The sequence below is a fragment of the Dicentrarchus labrax genome, unplaced genomic scaffold, assembly GCF_905237075.1.
Source record: "Dicentrarchus labrax unplaced genomic scaffold, dlabrax2021, whole genome shotgun sequence".
In the NCBI taxonomy this organism is placed as follows: Eukaryota; Metazoa; Chordata; class Actinopteri; family Moronidae; genus Dicentrarchus; species Dicentrarchus labrax.
In genome coordinates, this window is record NW_026136717.1 from 291,830 (window position 1) to 304,610 (window position 12,781).

A 12,781-nucleotide genomic window follows, 5' to 3' on the forward strand; every position below is an offset into this window, starting at 1 on the left:
AAAAAAATATATTTTTTAAAAAACACCCAAAAAAAAAAAAAAAAAAAAAAAAAAAAATTTATTTTATAAAAATAAAAATAAATTAAAATAAATATTATAATTATTAAAAAAAAACTTTTTTTTTTTTTTTTTAAAAAAAAATTTTTAAATTAATTTTAAAAAATTTTTTAAAAAAAAAAATTAAAATTGTTACATTGTGTGTCTGAATACACACTTCCAAGACGTTAAATGAAGGATTATTGATAGTTCAGTTGTTATGTGTATAGTGTGTTTTGCCTCTGCTCTGTCCTGTGTCCTGTTCCAGGTACCGCCCTCCCCTCTGACTGGTCGGGTACACCTGCAGTAGTTTTAACAGTCATGCCGATTGCCTTAAAAGCAGAGGAGGCCTGGGACGAGAAGCTCAGACGGTTGTGAAGCAGAGCTGTGTGTCGTTTGTGTGTGTACTATTGTCTCAGTACTCCCTCAGTGGAGGGAAAGCATTATTTATATGTATTTGTTAGACCAGTGGTTGGTTTGTTTACTTTAAATGGTTGTCACTTCCTTTCTTTTTTCAGGAAGTTGTTTTATGTTAATATTGAACTATTTACGTTTAAATAAACAGTTTGCCAGTACAAAAAATTCAGTTTTCTCTCTTTCTTTAACACCCAGTTAATTATTCATTTTTGCGCCTCTCTTCCCCTGGACCTCACAACTGAGGTCGTAACATCAGTGCTGCCCTCTAATGTTTTAATGTTATTGGCATGCCTTATGCAGTATATTATACAGGGGTTGACATAGTATGACAGCCTTTATAGTCAGCTTCCTTCAACAATGATAGCATTGACCTTAATTTATATATAAGATATGTTTTAATAATAATAATATATATACAGCACTTCTCAATACAAAGTTACACAATGCCTTACATGGTCGGAAACATTCCAAAAAGCAACAAGGCAAAATATAAAATCCCAGAAATAAAGAATCTATGACCAATAAGGTATTGCTTTTGCTCTGGTACATGTAGTCTGTGGCCTTTTCTATAATGAAAGGGGAAGAGAAGAGGGGATTAACCCCCGATTAGTTAATCACATGGAAAAACACAGCTGGAAAGACTGATGTAGAAAAAGCAGTGCTGAACGTGCGTCTGTTTCTGTTCCAATATTCATAGTTATGTATGTAGTTATGTATATATATATATGTAAAGGTTATTTTATTATATGCAAAACAGGAAACTGAAGTTCCCCAAGTGAAAATTGTGCGCTTATGCTCTACTATGTGTACTGCCACAACCTTTTTTCTCCATTTTAGTTCTCATATCGATCTAAACCAAGGAAGAATAGCATCATATGCTAGTAACATTGATAAAGTAAATATATAATAAAGTTCAACATGTTTGTTTAAGCACAAAAGTGTAACACTGAATGTTGTTTGTTTGCAGGAAAACTCCAGAGGGCACTGTTAATCTGTACTGCTGTGATACAATGAGGGATTATGGGACATTTTATTGCTATAATATGGTAGAGTAATTTCAGAATAGACAAGTTAAAAAAGGTAAAAAATTCAAAATAAGAAACTGAAAGCAGGTGACTGCTTTTACTAAATAATAGAATAATTATTAGTTGATTTATGTCAGTCTTGTTGCTTTGTGTTTATTCTTGTTTATATATATAGACATCTTAAACCTGAGAATTCAGTGTGATGCTACCTCCTTCAGCTTCACATTAGTGTTCATCCATGTGGTTCTCTGCTTCCTTCTTATTTTCCGTTGTTCTACCAATCACACTCTCTGTCTTCTCTAATAGTTTCTCTGTGTCCAGTAACAGTTCCTCAAATACCTTCAGTGAGCCATTCAGCTCCCATTTGTATTTAATAGTTAATTCTTTCAGATTTCGGTATGCTGGTGCACTGGTGAGTCTTTTATTTTCATCCTTCTCTGTATCTTTCTCCATTGACTGAAGTTTCTTCTCGTTTTCCTCCACCTGTTCCTCTACCTTCACCTTTTGCTCCTTCAGTCGATCTCTCTGTTTCTCCAGTTCCTTCTTCTGTGTCATCAGTGTAGCAACCATGTCTTTATGTTGTTCCTCTTTCCTCCTTAATTCTTCTTTCATTTTCTTCTCAGTGTCCTTTACTTTCTTACTCTCTGCCATAAGCTGCTCCTTTTCTCTTAGTGCAGTCATACAGGTTTCTGTTAGCAAACAGAGGGAAACAGTTACATTTTCTATTTGTTTAATGCAGTGCTGGTTATGCATGAGTGTTATTGAACAGGACAGATGAAGTGAAATGTGACAATGAAACTAAAGCACTAATTACTTGACTTGTATGGTCCAATTACAATTAAAAAACTATTCATTCAAAACCATTTAAACTCTGCAAAGGAATTCAGTCACTAGAGAGATATTATCTTGGACAGAAGTTAAAATTACTTAATTTATGACTTACTGGTTTTGTTTTGCCTCCATTTCCATACAGCAAAGACAACTGCAAGAACACATGTGAAGCAAGCAACCAAACTGATGCTGATACAAGCAGCAGAACTGGCCGGGGCCACGAAGAAATCATCTGAAATAATAAACAAAAAATGTCAACTTTATTTAAATAAAATTACAAACCAGCAGTTTGAAGTTGAAACAGTGATCACATCAAACATTTAGAAAATATTTCTACCTGGAACATCAATGTGTGTCTCTTTGGTCTGGTTGGTCTTCTTCTGTTGGACTCTACAGGTGAAGCTGTTGCTGTGTCTCTTCTCCACAGTCACTCTGCTGCTGACAGTATAGAGGTCATCAGGACCTCTGACTGTCTCTGTAGGTCCAGCAGAGAGGAGGTTTCCCTCACCGTCCAGCCAGACCACCTCAGGCTCTGGATACCAGCCTTTAGACTCACACTGTAAAACTACTCCACTGGAGGATCTGTCAATCCCTGCTAAACCGATGGCCGGAAAGGAAGCAGTCCCTGATGAGCAGAGTAAGACATCAGTAACAGTACAGCTAACAACAGTAGTTTAAGGTGGACTTTTTACTGATGAGTGTAAGCAGCTTTAATTGTAAGAATATGAAATTTACAGTAGTTATGGCCAATAAGACTCTTCACTGTAAGTAATGGGCACAATAATTAAAAGGAAATATGCATGCTCACCAATAATAAGATGAACAGTAGAGGCTTTTTCCACATCTGGAAAGTAACATCTGTATATTCCATTATCAGAGATTTTGACTTTGGAGAGTGCCAGTGAAATGTCTCCCTGCTTCAGTCCGTTGATGGACACTGATGTTCTTCCTTTGTAGGACGGATGCTGGTTAACATGAAGGTCTTGACGTTCATGCCACACATGAACAAATCTGGGGTTCAGGTCAGGTCTCGCCCACTCAAACGTCATACCAGCAGCATCTTCAGCCGGCTTCAGATGGCATGGCAAAATAACGTCTTCACCAAGCTTTACAATTACTGGCTGTAATGGACCAACTACCTGAAACTGACCTGGAAATAAACATCCTGCAGTCAGACATTTTCATATCTGTAATGTTGAATATTCACTTCAATGAGGGGCTTTTTGCGTCTGCTAACTGTTTACATTCGCATGTGCTTTACCTTATTGGTGTCAATCAGAATATGAGACCAGACAATCTGATGCAGATCAACCTTCCTCAGTAACACCATACAATAAGCATGTACCAGTTTCAGTATCTTGCCACACTCGACTCACACCATGTTGTTTCTGTTGTGTCTGTGTGTGAGTTACCTCCACAGCAGTGTGTTAGGAGAAGTAGAACAGCAATGTGATAAAAAATCAAAACACTGAAAGGAGTGAGCCCAGATTTAGACAGCCTCTTCTTCAAGTAAAGCATCATGCAGTTCTGTAAAATTAAAACAAATAAATGACAAATAAAATTCAAATAAACCAGCTACAAAACAGTTATTCCTAAAGACAAACTAAAAAAGTGGTAAATTGGGACAGATTGTCTGGAGCTATGTTTTTAAGACATAAATACAAGCAGGTGCAGGGGTTTGATACTCGGGCCTCCAATATTCAACAGCATATACACACACACACTTGTTCAAGTTTAAAACAAGTAAGGAATTATATTTCAGAGTAAGAGACTTGTCTTTATTTCACTGAAAGACATTTCATTGACAAGTCTCTAGCTTGTCTTTTAGAACAAGAAGAAAATACATTACATTACATACAGAGGCACTCATGAAGTAACGGCCTGTGTGTTTCACATTCAGATTTTTTACAAAGCTTAAGTCCGCTACTACTGTTAGATCTGCTGATAACTGTACAGGTTCTTCATGATTTCCACACAGAATAGGGCAGAGGCTAAACAAAACATCACACTTTACTTGTAACAGTAAATAATATAAAATATATGTATAAAATATACTTATATACTAATATACTTCCTAGGACACCTTGCATTCAAACATACTGTAGGGAAACACCACCGCAGTAATGGAGACTTATTTACTTCTGGTACTTCCCCATATGCATGTATAGCCAAACGGGTGTCTTCCATTCCTCAGGTGTCCATCTTGTGTCATCTAGTGCAAATATATGTGTGAGTGTCTCTCCCCTAAATTGGCAACTGTGAAATGCAAGCCTACTCTCTAAGCAGCGGTAAAGCTGGTAAAGCATCAAATAGCTGCATACTTAAACATTAATTTACTGTCATACTGTACATGAACATTATCCTTAAATAGAGAAGTTAGTGGGAGCTACAGTAATGTTAGAAATTAAGATTCGAACTGAACCTACCTGTTGTGTGCCTCAAGGAGAAGCTCACCAAAGCGACACAGTCAAAATCCTCCATTAAAGTACTTTGACCCAGGCCAAACGTAATGAGATAAGGTGTGTTCACGTCAAGATTTCCTGTCTGTCTAATGTTTAACAGAAATGTTATCCATTTGAAAATTAAGAAAGGCTCTAAACTGCTCCAGTGGGGTGGCTCAGTGGCCAGTAGAACTAGGCAGCTCCCAGGTATAAATGTAAGTAACTATGTGTCAATATGACACAAACTGCATAAAGGTTAGAGGAAGAAAATATTTCACTAACCTCTTGTTCCATCTAGTCACGCAAGTTTGGTTTTATTTGGCCTGGTTTTGAGATGTCTGTCTATAAAAGAAATGTGCTATGTTACTTTGAACAACCCACAGACCTCCAAGTTCACACAACTCCCGCTAACTTCAGCGTTGCAACCAGAATAAGAGTCTACTCTAGCAGGTCTGTGAGGCTATACTTAACTGTGCACTGAAAGGCCGTGTTTCTTTTTTGGCTTCACACCTATATTTCTGTCTGTCTGCGTCACGTTTGTAGAAATTACCCGAACCTGACATCGCATCAAGCAAAAAAAAAAAAAAGCTCCACAGGAAGAGGACGTTCTCATCTACATTTCGCTTTGTATTTCAGTCTGATGTTCAGACAGTCAGCAGCAAGAAAACATGGAGGTCACAGCTCTCTGCATCAGACTGTGTGAGTACTGACTGACTTTAATAACACATAAATACATACATCTGAATTTGGCAGCTATTTAAGCATTATGTTTTCTTTTCTTAGCAACAGAACAGACATTCTGGCAGTGATAGAAACAAGACTAAGTGTTACCTTTACTCTGTTTAAAATGTTTCATTGATGTCTTAATACATTTACTAACTTAACATACATTTGTGATTTGCATTGAAAGGTTATTGTAAAGTTAGAACATGGAGATACTTTGTAATTTGGCTGAGACTGTCAGATAAATTAACACAACAGCAAAATGTATAGTTTTGCAACAGCAATGAATTCATGTAAACTCATCAGATGCACTGCTGTCTTCCTTCGTCTCTCCAGTGATGAATGTGTTGATGGGGCAGGTTGCACAAGTTCATTGTGCTCAAAAAGATGGTAAGCTGCAGGGCTTTATTCTTAAAATAAATATCTACATATTTCTATCAAGGACATTATTAATAATGCAAAATTAAAACAAACTGATTTAATAGCACCAGACTGGCTACTCTCATTTACAGAGCAGGAAACATTAAAGAAATGTATATGACAAATTTTCAGGTCTAATGCGTGTCTATAGAACAGATATGCACATATTATGATCATACGGCTGTTCATGTTTTACTCAGACGTTAGCAAGTAAACACGACCTGAAACGTTGAAGCGTCAAGGGTTTTTTTTTTCATGCACGAGTATGTGCACTTTAGGCTCTAAGTGCTGCCAAAACACTGTTGGCTACATTCAGTACTGTGCCTTAACATGTCCTGTGTAGACACAGATGGAGCACTGAATCTGCTGCTGCACTGCTGCACCGCTAAACCCTGATAAAGCTGTAGAACTGCTACTCTAAATCAAGCAGGCTCTATTTAAACTCAATTTAAGCTCAGTTGCTTAACTTCTGTCTCTCACTAGAGATTAATCATGTTTGAAACAGAAGGAGTTGCAGGTCATATGTATTTTCTAATAGTGTACATGTAGAATTTTGTACATGTCTATGTTAATGTCAAGGACGGATGTCAAATCGTATGTTTTATTTCCATTTAATTATGTTTCAGAACCATCAGAGTTGACCTCTTACATTCTGTGTCTCAGGTGCAGCTTTTCCTCATATTCTTCCAAACAGACTGCAGTTTTTTGAATATGAGTCTATCACTTTGAACTGTGAGTTTGATGACTCAGCTGAATGGAGAGTGATGAGGACACTCCAGGACATTATCCCAACAAACTTTTCTAATTGGGTGACATCAGCAGGATCTGGGACCATTAAACCTGCATTTTCATCAGACAGTGGAGAATACTGGTGTGAAGATGGAGATGGACTGAAGAGCAATGCTGTCAACATCACCGTCACTGGTATGTTTAGCTGGTAACTCAATCTATGCATATTCCAGTATATGTTAGGATTCAAAAAATCATAAATAAACAGATATTACACATTTCAAAAGTACAGTTGAGCAAGTTTAGGAATCTGAACAATAAACTCAACATGGCCGACCCACAGCTACAGGCTTTGTCAAGCCTCAAGTCTCAAGTCTCCATGAAATAATAGATAACATAAATGCTTACAGTATAATATTTCTTATCATTGTTGAGCTGGTTCAGTAATCTTGGAGAGCCCTGTCCTGCCTGTGGAGGAGGGAGACAATGTGACTCTGCACTGTCAGAAGAAGAAAAGTTCCTCTGACCTCTTAGCTGATTTCCATAAAGATGGCCTCCGCATCAAGACTGGCTATAAAGGAAGCATGACCCTCTACAATGTTTCTACATCAGACGAAGGACTCTACAAGTGTAACATCGTTGGAGCTGGACAATCACCAGAGAGCCGACTGCTTGTCAGAGGTCAGACATAACAGAGTTTCAAAACTGAGCTAGGTCCCTGAATTGTTTTTTGCAAAATCTGCGTGTATTTTGTTACTGATTTGTAAGTCTGTACTTCTTTAGTCTTTTCAGAACCTCATGAAGAACCTCATGAAGACAATGGGGAACTCATAGTCACTCCCTTAATCTCCTCATCCTGCTTTTACTGCTGCCCCTGCTGCTGTTGGTGTTGGGGGTAATCCACTGCAGGAAACACAAAGGCACAGAGGACAAAACTGAAGGAAGCACCGCCAAAGGTAACTGTATTCTAAGGTATCTGAGGTTAAACCTGGTTTAACTGAGGTTTGAACAATATACAAAGATCCAACAAAGTCAACATTTCCATAGTTTATAATGAAGAAAACCTGACTGAACTTAACATGACCTACAGAGAGATTGCAGTGCGAGTTCTAATAAGTGATGTTCGTTCATAGCTACAGTACCAACCGACTGCAATGAGGGACCCCAAAGACTTCTACTGACATATTCAGTTGACATTTTATTTTTCAGGTAAATGAACAATTCTCAGCAAGATATAATTTTCTTTGTTTCCAAAACAGAATCAGAACTGTCCAAAGCAAGAATCAAGACATTTCTACCAGAAGTCTATTCTTCAGTCTACTATACTGCAGGTAAGGCTATGGCTGATATAGCCTCTGTTTTAATCACTGTATCAATGGCATTGCTGCAGCAATGAAGGAGTAACTTGCAAGACTGGAAGCACAGCAGAGTCCAGTACAGTAGGAAAAATTTGCTTTAGACACGCCATCAGCGTCTGTTTGGAGGTCTAAACAAGTTGAACACAGCTACTTTTAGGTTTACCTGATACAGCTGATTTATTTTTTTTATTTTTTTTTTTTTTATTTTATTTTATGAGGTCTGAACAGGTTACATACATTGAGAAGCCTTATAAAGACACATGCTTTGTCAGCTTAGCTTCCTGGATGTTATGTTATGTATACGAATTAGTCTATGAGTAAATTATTGATTATATTGTGTGAGTAAAACTAAATATTAATAAAGGTAAGAGGTCAAATAACTTATTAACATGAACATCTTTTGCAGTTTATGTTTTTTTTATTTGTAAATCCTTGCAGGAAATGTGTCTTATAGACCACTGAGAGCAGAGACATCGGACTGAAGGAAAGAAGCAGCCACGGTGATGTTACTGTGACCGAGTGTGTTTGTATCTTTTCATATTGTTATAAAAAAGTTTTAATCTAAACATGTTATTTTGCATCACTTTAAAGAGATGCAGTATTTTTAATGAAATGAGTCAAGATGTAAATTATTATTTTTTTTTTAGTTTCATGATTTATAAAGCCACATACAGTATCAGTAAATGTCAGCAGTGCATAAGAGCAAAGACATGCTGTAACGTGAGTCCATGTCATTGTTTTGTCCCGTGTTTCTCAAATACAGATGACAGGAAATCCCATCAAGACAGTTTGATAGCAGAAAATGTTTCCCTAATAATAAATAAATGTCAGATTTTAGTGTCAGTTCCTCCAGGTCAAAGAATGAAGTTCTTCTCTGTACAGCCACAGATGATTGTACAACTCAACTCAACTTTATTTATATAGCACCTTCCATATAAACATGAAGCCCAGAGTGCTTACAAAAAGCAACAATAAATGCAATTATGCAAGGTAACCAGGGTTATTGATAATAATAATAATAATAATAATAATAATAATAATAATAATAATAATAATGATTCAAACTTAAAAGTCTAAGTTTATAGAATTACTCCAAATTAAAAGCCCGATTAAAAAGATCTTTTCTCTTTAATTACTTTTTCTGTTTGTTTTTTAATGCAGAGATAACTTGCCACTCTAATATCCAGAGGCACTGAGCTCCACGGTTTAGCGGCACTGTCACCTGAACTTTGTTAAGACATTACAGGAACTACCACACATTTAACTTAGCCTGTCTTTTCTATTTCTTTGGTGAGGTTAAGAGATGAGAAGATGGCAAAATCATTAAAATAACTGAATTGCTAAAAAATCTGCAAAAAGAACAAAAGCAAATGAATGTGTATTTCCATCCACTACTGTTATGTGCATATAAGAAGTTGAGGCATGCAGATGAACAGCTGGTTACACTTATTCTGGTCATTTTAATGTGTGAATTTAAATAAAAACAGGTGGATGTAATCGCAGGTGACCTGGATTTTCAGTTCAACAACATATGGTAGTCAAGCTGCTTATTTAAAACTCATCGGGTGGTTCTCAGTCTGGGGTCTCTGTCTCAGTCACGTCATCAGTGTGTATTTTAAAAGGTGAGCCGGTTAAAAGAGTGGAACAGTTAAACCACATTGTTCTATCTGATCTGTTCACACGTCTGAAGATGCAGTTTCTAAGAACAGCTGTCTAAGTATACTCACTGGTCAGCAACTAAGGTGATGCTGTTAACAGCAGTTTGACCTCAAGCAGACACACAGAGCTTACACGCACATTTATAATACATTTTTATTATCTTAGTTTACCGTTATTAATAATATTATTGTTGATTTGACAGAAAAAGAATGTGCAATTTATTATTATTTTCATCAGTGGCATCTGTTCATTATCATATTTTTTTCCTGTATTTTGATGTAATATCCTTTGTATTCTGATATCATAATGTTAAATTCATTATTACAGCAGAATACAATCAATACCCATACTACATTGACTCTGATGATGCTGTATTAGTGGTGAGGTTTCTGATTTGAAATAAGATGGTGGAATCACAGATGTTTTGAATGGTGATACCGCCCACCTGTGGTCAAAAATGGAAACTACATCTATGATCAAAACTTTGTCAACCCACCCACACGAGGTACAGATAGTATGTCGTCATCAGCGTGGGACATTTTCTATTCTACTCACATACCCATATGTATAATTATATATATATATATATATATATATATATATATTTAATTGAAATTTCATTTCTTTTTGTGTTTAGAAAGTGGATTGTGCTGCATCTCACCAACAATCCGACTGTTGTTTTGCACATATATCATTGCCTCAGCTTGTGAGAAAGTGTCTGTAAATACCGTGTCTGCCCAGTTTTAACCCCTTTCTAAGTTTACAAAAGTCCAGGATTCAAATTCCCAGCCGTTCAATTCCTACTTTCTACCAATGCAGCCATTCTTGTATGTGCATGTTATGTGTTTTCAAGTGCTTCTTGTCAATTAAAATTAAATAAAACATACAAACAGATGTTCACAGTTTGCTTGGACCCCGTCAATTGCTGCATCCACAGTATTTTCCTCCAACAGCACATAGGGACATTTCACATGTGGGTCAGTATTAATGAAATAACAAATCACTTATTCAAGAACACATTCAACCATCATATTTGATGTCAATTTCGTTTAATTCAATCAAATTGATTTTCACATTTTACCTGGTGCCATAATTTGAATTTAACATATACAATCATACACATAGTACAATGCAGAGTCAAAGTTGTGCATTTCACCCATCCTATGTACTAGAATCAGTGGTTCAGACCAATCAGATTCTGTTATTAAGTGCAAACACTCATTAGGACAATAGAACTGTGTGCCTTTCAGATGGAATAATAGTTAATTATTATTATCATTATTACTTATAAACTACACAGTAAAATAGTGTAGTATTAGTACATAGTATTTGTGCAAGAAGTCTAGCAGCATTACTGTAAATGTTAGAGGCATTACAAATTGAATAGCAGCTGGCTTAATAGTATGTCAGAATCCACAGCAGCCGTCCGGTGGTTGACAGTGAGCAGAGTAAACATTCTAAACATCATAGTCATTAGACTGAAATAAAGTGTCTCTGATCATTCATTTGACTAAAAACATGGACACAGAGCTGGACTGGGGGGTAGCATGGAAGGACTACATCCACAGCACCAGAGTGCTGGAGGTCGTCAAATCAATCAGCCAATCACACAACACAATCAATCAGCAGCTGTCAGTCATCATAAAGCCTGGAATCTTTTGAATGAATACAGATATTTACAGGCTATAGCACATCATTTAACCAATAAAGGTGAAATTCTGACTATTATACGATTATTATTGTTAAATATTTTATATAGCGTAATTTCCTCAGTGGCAGCAAGGTAATGTAATGTAGTGAGAATCAAGTGTGTGAACAGGATGCAGAGGTTTATAGTGCTGTGTAGGTGCAGAGCCTGCAGAGGTTCTTTTAGGTTCTCCACTACATGATTATAGCAGCTTTCAAGATTCAAACTTAAATCCTCACTCACAAATTGAATCAACTGACGTTGTTAATTTTTTAGAATACAGATAACTGTAAGTGTAATCACAAAAACGATGTGAACAAAGAGAGTGATCCAGTGAGAACGAAACTCAGTTGACTCCTCGGTGTCTTCAACTGAAACAATAAAACATAAAACAGCACTGCATTTATATAAATAACAACAAAGTAAGCAGATCAGGAATTTTTCATTTATACACATGTATACCTGTAATCTGAATGTGTGTCTCTCTGGTCTGGTTGGTCTTCTTCTGTTGGACTCTACAGGTGAAGCTGTTGCTGTGTCTCTTCTCCACAGTCACTCTGCTGCTGACAGTATAGAGGTCATCAGGACCTCTGACTGTCTCTGTAGGTCCAGCAGAGAGGAGGTTTCCCTCACCGTCCAGCCAGACCACCTCAGGCTCTGGATACCAGCCTTTAGAACCACAGTCTAAAACCATTCCACTTCTAGTTTGGTTAATACTCACTATGAAAGGTGAGGAGACAGCGCCTGAAATAGAGGAGAAACATTTGGTGAACACACCTAAACTAAAAAACACAACAAAATAGCATTTCCTGTTATCTGATCCCAGATGCATTTTTTTATTTTACCTTGACAAATTTAGATTTAGATAGGATCTATTACCAGAAATGTATACTGTAGTAAGTATAATGTTTGTAGTGAATTTAGTTTTTATCTACAGACATCGTGGGTTGGGGGTTCATGGAGTCCACCATGTTGAACCACCATGTTTGTACAGTAGCCCAGAAGGGATAAACTAAAGACTAACTCGGGATGGGGGCATTTCACATCCACCATAAGTCCACCTTTGTGCTTGGAAGAGGAGGGAAAGGAAAGGGAGTTGTGATCTGAAACTAAATCCTTCACAATTTATAATATATGGGGCAGGAAATAAAAAACAAACAAAAGAATTCAGAATTAGTCAATCTTGTTTGATAGATAAAGATTATCTTTATCTACTTACCAACAACAAGGTCAATAAAAGACTCATACAGTCCTGGACTGAAGCATTTGTACGTCCCCTCATCAGAGCGTTTCACTTTGGAGAGACTCAGTGAAATGTCTCCAAGCTTCAGTTTGTCGATGAACAAAGATGTTCTTCCTTTGTAGGATGGATGTTTTTTACCCTCCAGTTCCACACCGTCGCGCCACACATAAACAAATCTGGGGTCCAGGTCTGGTCTCGCCCACTCTACAGTC

The 12,781-nt window shown here is 36.9% G+C and overlaps 1 protein-coding gene and 1 long non-coding RNA gene across 2 annotated transcripts; one reads left to right on the plus strand and one right to left on the minus strand.

The window, feature by feature from the left end:
• Positions 1-803: 803 nt before the first annotated feature.
• On the minus strand, positions 804-4,663 carry LOC127379584 (butyrophilin subfamily 3 member A2-like). Its single transcript, XM_051429387.1, has 5 exons — positions 3,722-4,663; positions 3,118-3,459; positions 2,647-2,934; positions 2,422-2,541; positions 804-2,167 (listed from the first exon to the last, which is right to left on the minus strand). The coding sequence occupies exons 1-5, from the start codon at positions 3,828-3,830 to the stop codon at positions 1,704-1,706; spliced, it is 1,323 nt and encodes a 440-aa protein (XP_051285347.1). The 5' UTR covers positions 3,831-4,663; the 3' UTR covers positions 804-1,703.
• A 2,782-nt stretch (positions 4,664-7,445) lies between these two features.
• Positions 7,446-10,184, plus strand: LOC127379612 (uncharacterized). The gene is made up of 3 exons (XR_007888346.1): positions 7,446-7,578; positions 7,882-7,953; positions 8,419-10,184. It is a non-coding gene; the product is annotated as an uncharacterized LOC127379612 (long non-coding RNA).
• The last annotated feature ends 2,597 nt before the right edge of the window (positions 10,185-12,781 follow it).

What these genes read in the sequence shown, in the direction of transcription:
- LOC127379584 (XM_051429387.1), bottom strand. Translation starts at nt 3,830, where the DNA reads ATGATGCTTTACTTGAAGAAGAGGCTGTCTAAATCTGGGCTCACTCCT. An exon ending in CCTAACACACTGCTGTGGAG is followed by an intron (nt 3,460 to 3,721) that starts GTAACTCACACA and finishes GTTTATTTCCAG; the next exon opens with GTCAGTTTCAGGTAGTTGGT. An exon ending in GACACACATTGATGTTCCAG is followed by an intron (nt 2,542 to 2,646) that starts GTAGAAATATTT and finishes TTATTATTTCAG; the next exon opens with ATGATTTCTTCGTGGCCCCG.